General features: G+C 36.8%; 1 protein-coding gene across 1 annotated transcript; it reads right to left on the reverse strand.

The window, feature by feature from the left end:
- Positions 1-1,662: 1,662 nt before the first annotated feature.
- On the reverse strand, positions 1,663-3,221 carry LOC132066349 (uncharacterized). Its single transcript, XM_059459674.1, has 3 exons — positions 2,140-3,221; positions 1,784-2,024; positions 1,663-1,698 (listed from the first exon to the last, which is right to left on the reverse strand). The coding sequence occupies exons 1-3, from the start codon at positions 3,219-3,221 to the stop codon at positions 1,663-1,665; spliced, it is 1,359 nt and encodes a 452-aa protein (XP_059315657.1).
- Positions 3,222-21,218: the final 17,997 nt, after the last annotated feature.

The following is a 21,218-nucleotide window of genomic DNA, read 5'->3' on the forward strand; positions in this document are numbered from 1 at the left end:
AGCCATTGCTTCGACCCACCTTGACACATAGTCAACGGCCACTAAAATATATTCACAACTGTTTGAAGGGGGAAAAGGACCCATGAAATCAATACCCCAAACATCAAATATTTCACACACAAAAATAGAGTCAAGAGGCATTTCGTCCCTTTTTGAAATGTTACCACTTCTCTGGCATTTGTCACAAGTGGCGACATAATTTCTTGCATCTCTAAATAGAGTAGGCCAGAAAAAACCAACTTCAAGTACTTTTTTAGCTCTTGTTTTCCTCCCTCCATAATGTCCTCCAACACTCCATCTTGGCAATGACTTAAGATGTTGTTCATTTCGTTTACGGTACACATCTTCTGATTATTTCATCTGCACAAAATTTAAACAGGTAAGGATCTTCCCAATAGTAATGTTTTGCATCTTTTTTTTAGCTTTTTTCTTTGTTCATAAGAAAAATCTTTTGGGATCCATCCTCCAGACAGATAATTGGCGATGTCAGCAAACCAAGGTGGCTGGTTTACAACTGCTGTGATTGCATAGATATGTTCATCGGGAAATTCCTCCTTGATATCGGATATTTCAGTAGGAGGGTTTTCCAGACGTGACAAATGATCAGCTACCTGATTTTCCGATCCTTTTCTGTCTTTTATTTCAAGATCAAATTCCTGTAAAAGGAGTATCCATCTTAACAATCTAGGTCTAGCATCTTTCTTTGTTAAGAGATACTTTAAAGCTGCATGATCAGTGAATACTGTAACTTTTGTTCCTATCAAATAGGAATGGAATTTGTCAAATGCAAATACTACCGCCAGTAGTTCTTTCTCAGTTGTGGCATAATTTCTTTGAGCTTCATTGAGCGTTCTACTGGCGTAGTAGATAGGTCTGAAAATCTTGTCCTTCTTTTGTCCTAATACGGCTCCAACTGTTTGTGTCACTTGCGTCACACATTATTTCAAATGGTTGGCTCCAATTAGGAGAAACAACAATTGGGGCATTGGTCAATTTTTCTTTGAGGATCTCAAATGCTTTTCTGCAATCATCTGAAAATTCAAACTTCACATCTTTCATTAGTAGGTTAGTCAAGTGGTTTTGAAATTTTGAAAAATCTTTTATAAACCTTCGTAAAAACCTGCATGCCCTAAGAAACTTCTAATGCCTTTAACAGTAGTAGGAGGGGGTAATCCTGCTATAAGATCAATTTTTGCCTTATCCACTTCTATCCCTTTAGCAGTGATTTTATGTCCTAAAACAATTCCCTCTGTTACCATAAAATGACATTTTTCCCGGTTAAGAACTAGATTTGTCTCTTCACATCTTTTAAGCACCAAAGTTAAATGATAGAGACAATCTTCAAATGTCTTACCAAAAAGTGTGAAATCATCCATAAAAATTTCAAGGAACTTTTCAGTCATGTCTGAAAAAATTGCCGACATGCAACGCTGGAATGTAGCAGGGGCGTTACATAGTCCAAATGGCATTTTTCGATAAGCATACGTACCTTGGGGGCATGTGAATGTGGTCTTATCCTGATCTTCTGGAGCAATTGATATTTGATTGTATCCAGAATATCCATCAAGAAAACAATAAAAACCATGACACACAACTCTCTCCGGCATTTGGTCAATAAAAGGCGGAGAAAATGGTCTTTTCTTGTGGCTTCATTAAGTCGTCTTAGTTCGTAATCAATACAGAATCTCCATCCTGTGTCTGTTCTGGTAGGTATGAGTTCATTATTTTCATTTTTTACTACCGTCATACCTCCTTTCTTTGGTACTACCTGCACGGGACTTACCCAAGGGCTGTCAGATATCGGGTAAATGATACCTGCTGCTAGAAGTTTCACCACTTCTTTCTTGACAACTTCTTGCATTGCTGGGTTCAGTCTCCTTTGGGGTTGGACTATTGGCTTGTAATTATCCTCCATGAGAATTCTATGCATGCAAATAGCTGGATTGATTCTTTTGATGTCGGCTATAGTCCATCCTAAAGCCTTTTGTGTTCTTTCAACACTCCAATTAATCTGCTTTCTTGTTCTGTAGTTAAAGAAGATGAGATGATTACTGGAAAAAATTCAGATTCAAGAAAAACATATAATGAGAAGGAAGAGTTTTGAGTTTAATTTTTGGTTGAACTTCTGGTGGGACTTACTCATTTTCGAAATCTTTTTCAAGTGTTTCAGCTTCTTCTTTTATTATGGGGTCATCATCACTTGTCGAACCTGATTTGGACAAACATCTTTCCAATGAATCAGTAATCAACTGATCATCTTTGTATTCATCTGCAAGATCATTTAGCAGGTCAATTTGAAAACAAGAAGATGATGACTCATCCTTAGGAAATTTCATTATTTTCTGCATGTCAAAAATCACTCTTTCCTCATCAACTCGTAGTATCAATTGTCCTTGATGGACATCAATAATTGCTCTACCTGTAGCGAGAAATGGTCTACCTAAAATTAATGGTACCTCTGTATTTTCTTCCATTTCAAGTACTATAAAATATGCTGGGAATATAAATTTGTCGACTCTTACAAGAACATTTTCAATTATTCCTTTCGGTTTTTTAGTACTTTGATCCTCCAGTTGAAGAGACACACCAATGTCTTTCATTTCACCAAGTTCTAATTTCCTAAAAATTGAAAAAGGCATTAGATTTATTGATGCACCTGAATCACATAATGCTTTTTCAAAATGAGCACCTCCTAGAGTGCAAGGAATTGTAAAACTTCCTGGATCACCAAGTTTTTGTGGAAGCTTATTTTGAAGTATAGCACTACATTTTTCTGTAAGCTTAACGACAGAAACTTCTTCCAATTTTCTTTTACTTGACAAGATATCTTTAAGAAATTTAGCATAAGAAGGCATTTGTGTCAAAGCATCTGTGAAAGGTATATTAATGTAAAGTTGTTTTAAAATTTCCAGAAACTTTGAGAACTGTTTGTCAAGTTTTTCTCGCTTCATCTTTTGGGGAAAGGGGAGAGGTTCAAAATGAGGATTTCTAATGAATTCATTTTCTTCCACCTTTTTCTTTTTTTCTTTTTGTTCACTTGGAAGCTTAGGTTCATCCTTATTCTCGCTTTCATTTACCTGTTCTACCTCTCGTGGAGTTCCTTGTCGATCCGCATATGGATCATCAAGAGCTTTACCTGACCGTAGGGCAATGGCTTTGAGGTGCTCCCTTGGATTCTTCTCGGTATTGCTCGGTAGAGTACCTTGAATTTGTCCTGACATGAGGGTTGCTAATTGGCTTACACAATTTCCAAATTTTTGATGGCTGAATTTTGGCTTTCCATTTTTTCATCAGCAGTCTTAATGTATTTGTATATCAAGTCTTCAAGGCCTGGCTGATGCGTTCTTTGGGGCTGTTGTTCATACTGTTGAAAACTTTGCTGCCCTCTGTTTTGATTTTGAAAACCAGGTGGTGCCTGTACCTGCTGCTTTTGATTAAAAAATCGTTGGGAATTTTCAGCACCATTAGGATTACTCCATTGGAATCCTGGATGTTTTTGTGCCATAGGACTACCAAATGAGTAATTGTTTCTGTAACCAATAGCACTTACCTGTTCCTCATTTTGAGTTGAAGCTTGGCATTCGTGATTGGGGTGATTACCTCCACACACATCACAATTCTCAAGTTGAGATGGTGAGTGCGCATTTACCTGAATAGCCTCGACTTTTTGTGTGAGAGCTGCAATTTGTTGTGTCAATGAATTTAAAGCTTCAACTTGATTCACTCCTGCTGCTTTCTTGATAATCATTCTGTCTGAAGGCCATTGAATAGCATTTTCTGAAATTTCATTCAGTAATTGTGTGGCTTCTGCAGTGGTTTTGCCCATTATAGATCCTCCTGATGCTGCATCAATTACATTTCTAGCAGAGGGTTTAAGACCATGATAAAAAATATATAAAATATCAGAATCTTGGATACCATGATGTGGGCATTTTCTTAACATTGAGTTTAATCTTTCCCATGCATTTTCATTAAAATTATTGATTTCTTGTTTCATTTTAATTGTTTTGGCAAGTGAAAAATACTTGTTAAGGAACTTTTGGGTCATTTGGTCCCATGTAGTAATAGAACCTCTTGGTAAGCCTCGCAACCATGTCTTGGCTTCTCCTTTTAGTGAAAAGGAAAAAGTCGCAACTTTGATAGCGTCTGTTGTGACTCCATTGTACCTCAACTAATTCAAGAAAATCAATTAGGTGGGAATGTGGATCTTCACTTACATCACCCGTAAATTGGCATGAATTTTGGATGGTCTTGATCAAACCTGTGCGGATTTCAAAGTTATTTGCAGCTATTGGTGGTCTCCTTACGCTTGACTCTCCTTCAAAGTAATCTGGCCTTGCATAATCTCTCAGTATCCTATCACGTCGTGGTATCACCTCATCAAATTGTTCATCCACTTGATGTGGTGGAGGTGGGTTGTTTTCATTGTTCTCCATGTCTTTCAGTGAAGGAATTTGAGATTGTCCTTTTCGTAATAATTTTAAGGATTTTTCAATTTCAGGATCGTATTTAACTAGTTCCCTTGAAGAGGAACGGGTCATGCACTTCCTGAAGTTGTTTTTTTTTTTTTTTTTTTGAAGTAAAAATTAATAAATAAAAAAAAAATGGTTCTCAAATTAGTAGTAAAACAATTTATCTGTAGTAGACTTTGCCAATCCCCGGCAACGGCGCCAAAAATTTGACGAGTGTCTGGCGTATATATATTTTTACTCGTACTCTGTCAAATTATAGTATAGAAAGATGTCGAACCCACAGAGATTGGTTTATCTATTCTACAGACGTTTCTTATTTTAATTACTATTTGAGAATATCAGAAGAGAGTTGATTGGTGAATTAATTAACTAAAAATATGTAATTAAAGCAATGGAGAAATATTTTAATTTTTCACAAATGTACTAAAAGGTGTTGGGATCTTGACTTCACTTGATATTTCTATTATAAAGTAAATTCTTTAATCTTCAATTTCTATTTCTCATAAATGTATAAATGCCTCTCACGATTACATTTATATATTATTACTTAAGTTGAAGAATTAATCGCACTCCTCTCGGTTATACAAATTAATTATCAAAATAGTAATATTAAAGCACCAGAAATATATGCTTGAACTGAAACATGCTCTTTATAGTAAGTCCCTTTCGGTTACCTTACTTGCTATAACTAATCAATACACTATCCGCCTCTCTCGATTACAAATAAGTGTAAAATTAATTATAACATAAAAGAGATAGATGTCACTAAATAAATATTAACATCTATCAATACAACAATTAACTATGTTACTTCTTCCGCCTCTCTCGATTACAGAATTAGTAACAAATTAATTGGTAGTATAAATTAGATAAACGTTAACAAATAAAATAACATCTAACTGTAAAGCATATAAAAGTTAAATATAAAGCTTCCGCTCAAACATGTGAAATTGAGGAATAATATTATCTACTATTATATAGAAATATCAAGATCCGTCATTCTCCCAACACAAAAGAAAGTTATTCCATATTGGAGTTAATACAGCTAATGGAAATATTCTTATCCATTAATAAGAAAATAGAAGAAATATTCAAGAAGAATAATTCCGCTATTTAATTAAAAGTAGGACCTAGAATAATTTCCTAACATTAAACAATTGAAGAAATAGTAGAAGAAAGCTTCTAAGAAAGGAACAATATATTTTGCAGTCCTCCCTTTGCTCTCAAATCTCTCTTCTCCCAATTTTTTTTTTCAAATGGAAAACAATGTCTCTATTTATAGCCAATGAGAGGTTTGGCAACTTTGCTTGTAACTTGCATTTGCTGTTGATTGTCCTACCACTTCTCTTTGGTTTTCCTTTTTAAGATTATTTAATATGAGCTTTCAACTTGGCAAGTTCATGTTTTAATTGCTTTTCCAATAGGATACACCCAAAATGGTAAGTTGCAACTTCTTCTCTTTCTTCATTTGATTTTCTTTTTCTATTTTTTTTTAATTTGGTGGGTCCCACACTAAGGAAAATTTGCACAATTAGTTTCCTTTTGCAGCACTTTCCGTTCCCCTCTGCTTCTTCTTTTCTCATTCTTCTTCTTGATTTTGCTATGTTGATTTATTTATTAAAATTATGGTGTCTCCTGCAAATAAAATATAGAAATATTAATATTTAAAATTAAATAACAACTTAATTTATATATGTATTTTTGTCTTATCAGAAAGGTAAGGAACCTCAGTAAGTGAAGCTCCCGAGAAAAATACCGGCAAAACACGAGGCTATTGGGGAAAGGACTCGAAATAAGTATGTGAAAAGGGGACGAGTGTGGTAAAAGAAGACGGGAGAGGAATGTATGGGATTCGAGAACTAATTGCGATAAGTGAGGCTAAAAGAATAGTAAGTGACAAGGAAATGTGAAGTAAGAAAAGGAATGACTAAGTTTAGTGGCGGTGTTGTAAGCCTTCGGTATTGAAAGGTATATAAAGGTAATGGGTCGACATTGTCGAGTGGAAGTTGAAGGTGTGGAATAAGAATTCATGTAAAAACCGTGGAGTTTGATTATAAGGAGAATAAGGTAAAGGATAAGAAACGGGCATAAAGGAAAGAGCGGCTATAAAAGGGACCCTCCGAAATATTATGACGCCCCGCTAAGGTCGGTTAAACATTCGAGGACGAATGTTCTAAAGAGAGAGGATGTTATAGCCCGTACTTTGTACGTCCGAATATTTCGAGATAGTCGAGGAATGTCGAGGCAAGACTATTTTTCAAAATTATTTTAATATACAAATGGGTTGTGAATATTATTTATGAACCTTATTAGTATGGAAATATTGAGAAAGGTTAAGGGCGAAAAGGAAACTCACAAAAAGGGTTCATGGCAATATCGAAAAGACTAGGGGCAAAATGGTAATTTCGCAAAGGATTCAAGAAGCTTCTGAAAGGGCCATGTTGGCCGAATTTAAAAGAAGAAAAAAAAAAGGAAAGAAAGATGACAAAAAAATAAGTCATCTTTTATTGTAATTAAGGAAACTTCAAGAAGAGGACAAGAGTCCACTTACCATTGGAGCCAAGTATGTATATATATATATATATATATATATATATATGTGGGTTGGTCATCATTTTAACTTGAGAAAGACTTGAAAAAAAAAAGAAGAAGAGTAGGAGAAAGAAGAAAAAATATTCGGCCATGGTGGCCAAATTTTGGAAGCAAGAAGATGTCCAAGAAAAATTAATTTCTTCTAGCCTTTCTAACCAAATGGAAGGTCCTCTATAACATGGAGTGGTTGTTGGAATAAGAATAGCATTGGTTGTGTAAGTTGGAAACTCTAGCCAAGTGAGAAGACAAGTGGAGGAAGGTAAGGTTTAATTCCCTTTTCTATGTGTTATAGATGATTTGTGAATATTGTAGTATGTAGAAAAGAATGGAACTCATGAAATATGCATGCGTGTGGTGTGGCCGAATGGAGTAGTGTGATGTAGGAGTAATGCATTAATTTTATGTAGTGTGTTGCTTGTTATTATAATGTTATGAAATGAATGGAGTTTATGGAATATGCATGTATAGGGGCTGCCCTAGTTGTGTATGAGAAGATAATTTTACTTCATATTTTAGTTGTGATCGTTATGAATTATGTGACGTAGAATGGAGGTTTAGTAGTTTGAGATGAATTGGAGTTGTTTGTGCATCATCGAAGAAGTTAGTGTGATGTTAGTGTGGTTCTTATATTTGTAAGAATAAATTCACCAATGTATGGGTTGTAAATATAATTCATGAATTTGAAAATGAGACATGTGTTGGAAGATTGTAAGCTGGTTGTTGAGATTGAATTTGAAAGAAAGAATTAAGTTGTTATTGTGCTTGTGTATTTGAAAGGTGTTGAATGAAGTAGTATGTCGATTGAATCGTTTTGAAAGTCATGTGAATTGAATAGAATTGAATGTTGAAGTGTTGCTAGAATAATTGTGGGTATTGTTGATAGTTTGGCCGGGTTGAATTCCCGGATTGTTGTTGATGATTTGGGCCGAGTAAGACTCTCGGGGATGGTGTATTTACAGGGGAGATGCTGCCAAAATTTCGGCAGATCATAAGTGAATTCATTTGAAAAAAAAAAATCAAGACAAGTGTGCTTAATAATGAATCTAATGGTTGCATCAATTTTCTTGAATGTAGACTAGCGGCACAAGTTCGGACAAATAAGTGTAGCTAATAAGGCGCGGCGCAGGTATGTTAAGGCTAAGCCCTTTCTTCCTATGGCATGAATCATACGATGTAATTTTATCGATGCTCCCATAACGTCCGTATTTTCATAAGTTAGAAGTTATGATTTCAAAGCATGATTTCCTTCCTAAAAGTTTATGAATGTTTTCCACAATATTCATTTTCTCCAAAATCAAGTTTTACGATTTTTGAAAGTTTTTATGACCAAAACAACGACTATGATTTTATGATGATAATGATGATGCTAGGTATGAGAAAATGACTAGGACGAATATGTCAAGGATATGTTCTTACCGGGAACACGACGATACGAGATGCCAAGCCATTTCCGGATAATGACTATTTTAAAGGTTTCAAAATATATGAAATGATATGTTATGTCCCTGTTTTATGTTTTCCCGCGATGTTATCCTTGATTGAAAGTCACACTTTATAATTGTTCCTTCAAAGTGAGACAAAGCGCCCATGATTATTCCATAAAGTAATCGGAGGCTACCGACCTTACGTCACTCCGACGAATGCACGACTTTCCTTTGGGCTCTCCTGCATGCTTATATGACATATGTATATGAGATATGTATATGCACATGGGGTGGGGGAAGGGATACATGGGGAATGGGAAGGGAAACATGTTTCATTGCCACCTGGTCAGCTGGTTTTTCATCCCGGACGCGGGATTTATGGGCGAGCCGGAGTATTTCGGCGCAATGTGGGCGAGCCGACGTTGTTCGGTGCTATGATACTATATGATACACTATGACTTGATATGATATAACACGATATGATATGATATGCTATGATATAACATGATGCGATATAAGATCTATTTTCTATGTATATGGAAAAGAAATGTTTTTTTTCCTAAAAAGGAAAGACAAGCATGCATGGTATCCAGCCAAAAAGGCATTCACATGTACAGGTTATCCTCTTATCTCATCACATGCTCTATGATCCCATGGTATTCATACTTATGTTCCTGTTGTATTATTTTTCATGCCTTACATACTCAGTACATTGCTCGTGCGACCCCTCTTCCTCGGGGGGTGCGTTTCGTGCGCGGTACGCCGGATGAATGTTGAATCTAGCATAGAGGATGTTCCGGCGAGTTGGTAGGCTCCACTTGTCCCGGAGTGCTGCCGAGTCGATGTATAGATCTTGTGATGCTTTGTTCGAAGTTAGAGACTTTGCGGACGAGTCGTGGGTATTGGGTTGTCAGTTACGTAAGCGGCTCCAGCAGCCGATATGTTATTATGTTTCGTGTCACGAGTCTTATATGATGTCAGATTTTACTTATGGAAAAAAAAATTCTATGTATTCATTTCTAACTGATTCATAAGTTCATATGTATAATAAGAGTCAGCGGGTTCGCTCGGCTCCGAATATGGGGTCGGGTGCCCATCACACCCTAGTAAGACCGGGGTGTGACAGTTTGTTGGTAAATTGTTTAGTTGAAACTATTTGAATAAGAGGGGTTAGGGCTGTAAATATTGCAATGGGTCTTGTGATGGGTTATTTAGCTAATATAGGTGTAGACATTGTGGTATGGGTAGTAGGGACTGATAACATCCTAATCCATTCCTCAAGTAAGAAAGTGTACACGATCATATGCAATATAATTTACCCTAATACGAGCCGGGATCAAATCCCACTGGGAACAATCACTACTAAAAAAATAGGGATTTTTGACCAAAAATTTCGACCACACGAGGTCGAAAAAGCCTTTATTTCGACCACACACGTTGGTCGCTAACACGTAGGCCGAAATTTTTTTTTTGAGCGCATGTGGTCGAAATTTTCGACCACACGTGATCGAAATAAAATTCTACCGAAATTAAGAAAAGAAACTGTTTTCGACCACATGTGGTCGAAAATATTATTTTTATATTAAATTATATATAATTTTTTCGACTACACGTGATCGAAAAAATTATTTATATTTAAACATAAAAAGAAATTTATTTTCACAATTGCGACCACATGTGGTCGAAATCTGGCAACAATCTTGCTAAATTTCGACTACATGTGGTCGAAATTGAATTTTTCTGGGTACAATTTCGACCTCATGTGGTCGAAATTGTGAAATATCTGGGCTGATTTTCGACCACCTGTGGTCGAAAATCTGGAATATTTTTTCCAGCATTTGCCTGCTTTTGGCAGCCCACCTGCCAATTTCCAAATAACCAAATTCATCAACCAAAACAGCCATCCAATTCATCAACAATGCAACACAACAACCATAAACAATGTTCAAACACTTGAACACTTAAACATTGTCCATTCAAACACTTAAACAATCAAATTCAACCTCAAAGTACTTAAAATTAAAACTACATTCAAACACTTAAATATCATAAACTACATTCAAACACTTAAACATCATAAACTTAAACATACTTCTAATTCGAACTAAAACCACATTCAAACCCTTAAAGATAATATACATATCCATTTAAACATAGCCGAATTAGAATCCAAAAGTACACTAATCAAAAAGGTCAACGTTCGGTGTTAGAGACATGATCCGTATCCTCCCCGCTAGACTCGTCGACAAGAGCATGATTTATGTCAGCCTGTGACCTACGTCGTCTACCTTGGGAAGGTCGGGGTTGGCTAGGGGGCTGTGACCTACGAGCATCCCCAGGACACGGGGGAATCGGAAACGCCCCCGAATTGAGTAAGCTATTAATTTGGGCTTGCATACCCAACATCCTAGCCTCCAAGGAATTAAGTGTTCTTGTTAGCTGAGTAACTTGATGCTTCATGGCTTCATACTCCTTAGGATCAACTGCGCCATCATCATCAGCATCTATGCCTTCAAGGGCCGACGGGTATCGACGAAAGGCTCGATTAGGCATCCCATAAACTGTCCCATGCCTTGTTGGGGGACCAACCTTCTCAATCCACTGTTGTTGTATTACCTCTTCGGTCATCGGTGTGCTACTTGGCTGAGTGGCTCGAAACTCCCCAAAGTGTTGTTGAAATTCATTCTGAAATTGAAGGATACAATGTTAGTAGTCTAATTTCGTACAAAAAATAGATTATTATTGTTAACTAATGACTTACCCAAGTTCGCTCAGCCACCTTGGCTCAACCCATCGGTCTGTACCATCGGCGTTCTTCTCCTTCTTAGTGTGAGTAATCTTGAAGATCTCATCTTGAGGTACTATCTGACCCCTCTATAGCTCCTACAAACAAATCAAGATATCCATGTCTAATTAAAGTGACATTAGCAGATAATTTTTTATAATGATCAAAACATAAAAATCCACTTATGAAAAAGAAAGTGTCATTTTTTTCTACACTCAAAGTTTGTCTTTTTTTTCTACACTCAAAGTTTCTTTAACTTATGTATGAAGAATAAAAAATACAGCACAAAACATTAAATTATGGCATCTCAAATTCACATTCTGAATGACAGCTCAAGTTGGAACTTAAATGGATAATGAATAACTTTTTGTATATTCAACTTCATTATGGGTCTAGCCCCCACTAGTGTGTAGCGATCCACCCTTCACTGAGGCTCTGGCGGCCTTCCCATTTGCACTTCATTTCAAAGATTGCAATTAAATTATGAAACAAAGATTAAATGTTAATGGTAAATAATTCTCATTTACCTCCTCCCGCTAAACAATGAAATCTTAACTCACATATACTACCTAATTGTAGACTTCCACAACGTTGAGATAAGTAGCTTGATCAAAAAACTTAGACAAAACTTAAATTAAAACTGTCAAAAAACAGAACAGTCCCAAAACAGTCCAAAAACTGACGTTAAAACTGTCAAAAATCAGAACCAAAACAGTTCAAAAAAATGAATCAAAACAGTCCAAAAATGAACCAAAACAGTCCCATAAATCTGAACCAAAACAGCCCCAAAATGAACCAAAACAGTCCCCAAAAAATGAACCAAAACAGCCCAAAAATCTGAATCAAAACAGTCCAAAAAATGAACCAAAACAGTCCTAAAAATGAACCAAAACAGTCCAAAAAATGCCAAAATAGTCCCAAAAATTTTTAGTTCGAAAATGCCCCTTTTTTTTAGTAGTGTGAATCTCCAAATAGACTTAGCTTATGTAGCACCCAATAGAAGATTTTCCCCTTGATAGAATTCTCAAATCCTCTTGGTATGAGTCACCACTTCAAGGATGAAATCATGCAAATTTTGAGGAGCATTCACTAAAGTGCAGCCACAGGAGATTCATTATACGACACTGCTCTGAAATTTAGACTCTTGAGGCAACATGGCTTTGATCTTGTTTTTACAATCTTCCAAGGTGCGTAGTGTACTAGTTTTTACAATCTTTTGATCTTGTTTCATATTCAGATATTTGGTTGGTTAACAGTAGTATTTCTCAAAAACAGAAAAGGTAGATTATGATTTATGAGAATTCATTATTTATCAAGTAACAGGAGCATACAATACTAATTTAATATATGCAGGATTATTTATATGTTTGATTATTAAGTAGGGACACACATTTAAAGACATACATGCATTATTAGCTTGTGAAATCTGACTTGATTACTTGTTACCTAATTGAAAAGACAACGAAAGTCAACCTTTCTTTATTTAGGTTTTGACCACTGTATTTTCTTGTGTTCTAGATATATTCAATGATTTCAAGGATGAGAATGACAATTTGAAACAGAGTATCTGTAACGATAGAAAAGGTTTATTACAATTATACGAAGCTTCGTATCTCTCTGCAGACACTGAAATCACTTTGAAAAATGCCACAAAATTCACGGTGGCACATCTAAAGAATTATGTTGATAATCAGTATTGTGCTACTGATGACAATAATGTAATGGTCGAATTAGTCCGCCATGCCTTGGAACTTCCAAGACATTGGATGATGCCAAGATTAGAGACAAGGTGGTATATTAGCATTTATGAGAGAATGTCTAATGCTAATCCTCTTTTGCTCGAGCTTGCTAAATTGGACTTCAACATTGTTCAAGCCACATACCAAGAAAATTTGAGAATTCTGTCAAGGTGAGATATCTTTTGATCTTTTTAGTAACTATTTGCTACAAATGCAACAACAACAACATTCAATTTCAGTATTTCATTCCATTTCAATTGAAAACCCTAAAAAAATAACATGATATAAACCCTAGAACAACTATTGGGATTTAAAAAAAAGTTATCAAATCTACTAAATATAGAAGGTAATGCAACTAATAACATGGTATTGAAATACATGCTTGAGAACTAGTTCAATTTGAGGCTTGTGTTCATAAGACTGAAAAAGAAAAAAAAAATACCTCAGCTTGTCGAAAACGGCGGTGGTGTCTGATTGGGACGACTGCTGGTCGGAAACGGCGGTGGCGTGCAACGTTGAGGGAGGTGGGGTGGTGGGCTGCGTAGAGAGGAGAGGGAGGGAGGAATTAAGGAGAGAAAGAAAAGGAGAAAAATAAAAAGAAAATGACCCGGTGGGGTCTAAATCTGTTTGAATTTTCGACCACATGTGGTCGAAAATAACTAAGTCATATTTGACCAAATTTGACTTAATTATTTCGACCACTTGTAGTCAAAATTATTTTATTTTTTTTTTAAAAAATAATTGATTTATATTTATATAATTTAATTATGTATAAAATGTTTTTTTCCCATTTATTATTTGTACAAAAATTATTTTCGACCACACGTGGTCGAAATTCAGTTTTCCCGTTAAACAATCGACCCAATGTGATCGAAATCCTATAAAATGATTAATAAAAATTAAATTCTGCAAATTTCGACCACCTGTGGTCGATTTTTTTCCGAGCAAAATTGTGGTCGAAATTTTTTGGTCGAAAATGCCCCTTTTTAGTAGTGAATATACTAGGCGATCAAGCAAGTAATGAATTATCGCTATCTACGCTAAGCCATACGGTTGATAATGTTTTGGTTTTGAAAAGATTATAACTAATGTGGAAATGTAAACTAACCTAGAAAATAAGAAAAACGATCAATGGCAACAAGCATGGATACAAGGGAAATTACTCTCAACTAATGATCCAATATATTTCACAATTTTACAACTAAGAATGAGTTTATATAATAGATAATGATTTTCTAAGATCTCATTGAAAGTCTTCCAACCAAATCAATGAATTTCAGTCTAAACTCTTCCGAGCTATTAAGCACAAGCAATTGAATCTCAAGTTAACTATCTTATTCCTAGCTCAAATTTTAGATGTTGTTTAAAGCTCCAAATCCTTGTTAATTAATCTTTCTCAACCTCAATTTTCCTCTTCCGAGCTCAAATCGAAGTAAATGGGTGAGTCCTATGCTAGCTAATCCCTTAAGAAACATTAAAGAACAAGATTAATTAAAAAAACAAAGACTCACTTCATTAGAAATAAAAATCATTCAATACACAAGTATAACAAGAGGATTTAATCCAACTTTGCAAATGCATATTTCCATAAACAAGATTAAAATGATGGAATAAAATTCCACACATTTAGATATACAATACAAAGCAAGAATTGAAGAAATGGGTAAAGAAGTTTTCATTGAGTGCCTCAAATCTTCAAACCCTAGGTGTAGTTTCTTGCTCTTAAGCTAGGAAGAGTGGACAAAGATGTGAGAAATTTCCCCCCAAGTCTTGCTTTGCGGATCTTCAATTTTCCCCATAAAATTGACGAAAATAGCCCTCAGATTTCAGATTTTGCAGTTCTGGCCAGTTTTTGCATTTTTAGCCACTTTTCTCATTTCTTCAATTTGGCATCTTATTGACTTGTTATTCACTTGGTTTCTTCCTGTTCGCTTCTAAATCACATAAAACCTGTAAAATGGAAGTAAACGACATTTAATGCACTATTTTCTCAATCAAACATAACAAAAATCTAAGATCAAAGAAGAGATAAGTTGGTAAAATACTTACTTATCAGGGTCTCATTTACAAGTGGGGATTTCTCAATATAGTCACTTGATTTCACTTATACGCTTCTCAAGCCTATAGTGTTGAATTCTTAAACACCCACTTGTGTACCCTTGAATGTCTTCTAGTTATAGTTTAGTAGGCGTTTGGACATGCGATTTCATCTCATGAGATGAAATCAGCGTTTGGACATGCGATTTCATCTCTGATTTCATCTCATGAGATGAAATCCCAAATCATCCAAAAAGGCATGATTTAGGATTTGAAATCATGATTTCAAAAAATATAAATGTAAAATTTAATCCATACGTTTATATTTTGTAAAAAATGACCCATAAGTTGGTAGATATATTTACCAATCATGTTTACCAACCATTTGTATTAAATATTAATGCACAAGTTGGTAAAATATATTTACCAATCATGTTTACCATGTGGGAGGATTATATTAAAGAGTAGTTACATTACTATTCATGTTAAATTTTCCTTTTTATTGAACTAAAGTTTGATCAATTGATGTTGTATTTTTTAGAAAGGTCTTAGTAGAGTATTAATTTTATTATGAACTATGTGTTGACACCCAATTTTGTCCCGCCTTCCCTAAATATTTATTTAAATTTATAGTAATTTTGGCAACTTCAGAAATGATTATATTTGACTTTTACTAATACGGCATTTTATTATCCTGTTGTAATCACTAATTTATTATTATCTTTCATTTTTATTCTTGTCACTATTATCACTATTATTATCATTATTATTATTATCATTATAATTATTATTATTATTATTATTATTATTATTATTATTATTATTTTGTTATTATTATTTACTACCAGTATTATTATTATTCGCATTTTTATCATTTCAGCATTTTTGTCATCTTATGCACACGCATCGCAATTATCTTCGCATAATTAAATAATAGCATTTATTTACTATTGATTTTCAATATATTATCGCACGGCTATTGCGACGCCACTTTATTTTTATCTGAGTACTAATAAATACATATTTTATATAAGATAATATTTTTATCTTACCAATTTATCCACCACCCTCAATACTCCCTCACCACGAACAAAGAACAAATACGACGAATTCCATCATCTTTTACGCCCGTCGATTCGCCCCGCTCCTCCACCCCTCTCCCGCAAACCCTCAACTTTACACGGCCATCCAAATACTACCGACTCACAACAAAGCGGCCAACAACAAACCATCTCACAACAATCAAATCCTGAACAAGCCATTCCACCACCAATCCACATGACAAACCGTCCACCACAAACCGCCCGCAACAAACCGAAGATACAACAAATCATCCCGCAACCAAATGACCCGCAAGAAGCCAACTCCTAGCAAATTAACTTTCAACAAACCAATCCGCCACCCTTCACCACTCGCTACATTCTTCAACCTACAGTTACCCAAAGCTACCAAGCAACCCAACACGTACCGTTGGCACAAACCGCTAACCATAACACGCAGTATGTGCCACCGGTATATGTAGCAGAAGCTCAACCATTTACTACCCAGTTGCAGGCTGTGCAGCATCCAGAGCTTGACCCTTATGAAGAGCTTGAAGGGAAGAAATCGGATATTTGAACGCGTATCCTTCAAATCAACAAGGAAAACGAGTAAATCTATCATATCCGCCATAAAAATGGAATGACAGGCTGAGCACCGCCTTTTATATGTTGCATGGGCTGCGCACCGCCCCTTTGGAATTTCTGCAAAAGGCTGAGCACCGCCTTTTATATGTTGCATGGGCTGTGCACCGCCCCTTTGGAATTTCTGCAAAAGGCTGAGCACCGCCTTTTATATGTTGCATGGGCTGTGCACCGCCCCTTTGAAATTTCTGCAAAGGCCGAGCACCGCCCTTATATGTCGCATGGGCCGAGCACCGCCCTCTTGATGTTTCTGCATAAGGCCGAGCACCGCCTTCTATCTGTTGCATGGGCTGAGCACTGCCTTCTTGATATTTCTGCAAAGGCTGAGCACCGCCCGTTATATGTCGCATGGGCCGAGCACCGCCCTCTTGATATTTCTGCATAAGGCTGAGCACCGCTTCTATATGTTGCATAGGCTGAGCACCGCCTTCTATATGTTGCATGGGCTGAGCACCGCCCTCTTGAAGGCTACATAAGGCTGAGCACCGCCCTCTTGAAGGCTACATAAGGCTAAGCACCGCCTTCTACTCGATGTTTTCTACATTAAAACTGTGCACTGCCTCCTCAAAACAAATACGCTCTCTGAGGGCGTCAAAGACACCATTTCATGGCCTAAGGATTGCAAAAGCTCAACATCCTCCTGTGCCAGAAACTGGGACAAATTTTAAGGGCATCATCGCAGCTCAACATCTCCCTGTGCTAGAAACTGGGACAAATTTTAAAGGCATCATCGCAAGTGACATCGAGAGACATGAAAGAGTATATGGTCAACCGAGTCATCAGGCAAAAGGAAGACTTTGTAGAAAGGACGCTCGCTTTATTTCAATGTGTCGCAGTCGCAGAAATGGGCAGAGTCTACAAGTCCAGAGAAGTTGGAAGCACGAAGCGTCAAGAGCCAGATCTTCAGAGTCAACGCGAATCAACCCCCCCCCAAAACTTACAAATTTTCTTTGGATGCAGATTTTCAAGTTGCGGAAGTTGAAATATATAATGTTTGCGGCTTTGCAAGGATTGCGCGTCGAACGGTTTGAACATTCTTATAACAATTATGCCTCTCAAATATTAATAATTCTCGAAATCTGCGATAAATTAATGTTTAGTCTTCCAAATGAGTTTTTCCAACATATCAGCATACAAATATTATTGCTTTTAAATGCTTTGCATAAATGCTCTCAAATGCACTGCGCATGCATCTACTGCCTCAAATACCCCGCACTGCATACGCACTATTGTTTTAAATTCCCCGCACTACATACGCACTATTGTTTTAAAATTCCCCGCACTACATATGCACTATTGTTTTAAATTCCCCGCACTATATATGCACTATCGCTTTAAATGCCCTGCACTATTGCTTTAAATGCCCCGCACTGCATATGCACTATTGCTTTAAATGCCCCGCACTGCATATGCACTATTGCTTTAAATGCCCCGCACAACATCTGCACTACTGCTTTAAATGCCCCGCACTGCATATGCACTACTGCTTTCAAATATCCCGCACTACAAAAGCACACTTTGCATTGCATTATTACGCTTCCGCAAAAAGCACAACATCTTTGTTCGCAAAAGCACCGCATTTAGGCCAGTCCGCCTTTAATAGGACATTTCTAGGCTCGTCCGCCTTTAATTGGACATTTTTAGGCTCGTCCGCCTTTAATTAGACATTTTGGGTTCGTCCACCCTCTAATAGGATATATTGGGTTCTTCCACCCTAAAATAGGATATTTTGAGTTACTCCACCCTAAAATAGGATATTTTGGGTTCGTCCACCCTCTAATAGGATATATTGGGTTATTCCACCCTAAAATAGGATATATCGGGTTCTTCCACCCTCGAATAGGATATTTGGGTTCGTCCACCCTCTAATAGGATATTTGGGTTCGTCCACCCTCAAATAGGATATTTGGGTTCGTCCACCCTCTAATAGGATATTTGGGTTCGTCCACCCTCTAATAGGATATATTGGGTTCTTCCACCCTAAAATAGGATATTTGGGTTCGTCCACCCTCTAATAGGATATATTGGGTTCTTCCACCCTAAAATAGGATATTTTGGGTTATTCCACCCTAAAATAGGATATATCGGGTTCTTCCACCCTCGAATAGGATATTTGGGTTCGTCCACCCTAAAATAGGATATTTTGGGTTCGTCCACCCTCTAATAGGATATATTGGGTTATTCCACCCTAAAATAGTATATATCGGGTTCTTCCACCCTCGAATAGGATATTTGGGTTCGTCCACCCTCTAATAGGATATATTGGGTTCATCGATCCTAAAATAGGATATTTGGATTCGTCCACCCTCTAATAGGATATTTGGATTCGTCCACCCTCTAATAGGATATATTGGGTTCACCCACCCTCAAATAGAATATTTTGGGTCGTCTACCCTCAAACACGGCATTTAGGCTCGTCCGCCTTTAATTGGACATATTAGGCTTGTTTGCCTTTAATTGAACATTTAGGTTTGTCCACCTTATAATAGGACTTCATTATTTATTTGGGTTGTCCACCTTATAATAGGATTTAATTATTTTATTTGGGTTTGCTACCTTATAATAAGACTTCATATGTTATTAGGTTTGTCCGCCTTATAATAGGACTTAATTATTTCATCTAGTTTGTCCAACTTAAAATTGGACGCAATGTTATTAGGCCTGTCCGCCTTACAATAGGACTTAATCATTTTTAATTTGGGCTCGTCCACTTTATAATAGGACTTGGTTAATCTATTTGGGCATGTCCGCCTTAAAATTGGACATATTAAGTTTTTCAAAAAGAAGCACTGATATTGCACTTGCATTCGCACAACTTTTACCTTGAATGATTTTCATACTAATCGCACACTAATGCTACTTTTATCTCAAATATTTTATACTACTCTCACGCTAGCACTATTTTTATCTTAAATATTTTGTACTGATCTCACACTGGCACAATTTTTACCTCACATAATTTGTACGAATCGCGCACTTGCACTATTTTTATCTCGAGATAATATCGCATTAATTTTACACTTGCATTAATTTTATCTAAGAGTAACTCCACGCTTCTTGTAAAAAAAAAAAAAAAAGTACGTAATGTTTACGGCCTTGCAAGGCTTATGCATCGAACGGTTTGAGTTTTCTTAGGACTAATTATGCCGCTCAACTGCTAACAACTCTCGAATCTTACGATAAATTAGCGCTTAAGTTTTACGAAGATTTTCAAATATATCGGTGCACAAATATTTTTTTACTGCTCCGCATAAACGCTTTCAATGCTTTCAAACGCACTGCACATGCATCGCACAATCGCTGTCAAATGCTCTGCATAAATAATTTCAAACGCACTGCGCATGAATCGCACTACTATTTTTAAACGCATTATCGCTTTCAAATGCCCTACGCAAATGCTTTCAAATACACTGCACCCGCACCGCACAAATGCTTTCATCCGCTCCGCATAAACGCTCTTAAATGGACTGCACATGCACACGCACTGCACCAATGCTTTCATTTGCTCCGCATAAATGCTTTCAAATGCACTGCACGTGCACATGCACCGCGCCAATGCTGTCAATGCACTGCACATGCACATCGCACCCGCACGGCACAAATGCTTTCATCTGCTCCGCGTAAATGCTTTAAATGCACTGCACATGCACATTGCACCCGCACCGCACAAATACTTTCATCCGGTCCGCATAAATGCTTTAAATACACCGCACACGCACCGCATAAATGTTTTTAACTGCTTCGCGTAAATGCTTGCAAACGCACATGCACCGCACAAATGCTTAAAGTTCACTGCATAAATGCTTTGCACCATGAATCATACTGGTTTTAAAACCTCATTTTCATCAGTCATTGGGTTTCAAAGGAAAACCTCATTATGCGGGCTTAGCAAGCCTCATTTTCATAAATCATTTGGCTCAAATAGCCTCATCTCCATATCTGGTTTAGGACCTCATTTCCATTAATCGCCAAAAGGCATCATTTTCATGAATCATCGGCCCAGAACCTCATTTGCATCAGCCTCAGCAAGGCTATCCTTTTAATCACTGCAGCTCTTTTGCGGATTTATTTTACATCGCCTTATTTTCGATATTTATTTTTTACTGACTATTTTTATCTAGTTTAAAGTTTCGCAGGAGCTTTAGCGCAACGTGGAACTATTTCTTCGGCAGCGAACTGGGGCAATATGTTGGGAAGGAAATCAGACTTCCCGACAAGGGTCGAAGATCTACCTCGAACACTCGTCTTCAACTATTCCGCCTGCTTTCCAGCACATCCGATTTTCAGAATTTTCAAGTCTCTACCATAATGCCCAGTGTCTCCATAATTCGACACTGGGACAATATTTTGCGAAGATTCGCACTAATCGGGATTCGTCTTTCATAGGTGTCGTAGTTATCCCCCCCCCCCCCCCGAACTACACGCGGCCCGATTCTCGTGCAGCCGAGATATGTAGGCAACTCGAGGCCGGAGTTCGGCCACAATCT

Source organism: Lycium ferocissimum, chromosome 8 (assembly GCF_029784015.1).
Source record: "Lycium ferocissimum isolate CSIRO_LF1 chromosome 8, AGI_CSIRO_Lferr_CH_V1, whole genome shotgun sequence".
Taxonomy (NCBI): Eukaryota; Viridiplantae; Streptophyta; class Magnoliopsida; order Solanales; family Solanaceae; genus Lycium; species Lycium ferocissimum.

Coding starts and splice junctions, on each gene's coding strand:
- LOC132066349 (XM_059459674.1), bottom strand. CDS start 3,221: ATGTCAGGACAAATTCAAGGTACTCTACCGAGCAATACCGAGAAGAAT. Junction 2,025..2,139: donor GAAAAAGATTTCGAAAATGA/GTAAGTCCCACC, acceptor CTTTAACTACAG/AACAAGAAAGCAGATTAATT. Junction 1,699..1,783: donor CGATATCTGACAGCCCTTGG/GTAAGTCCCGTG, acceptor CTACCAGAACAG/ACACAGGATGGAGATTCTGT.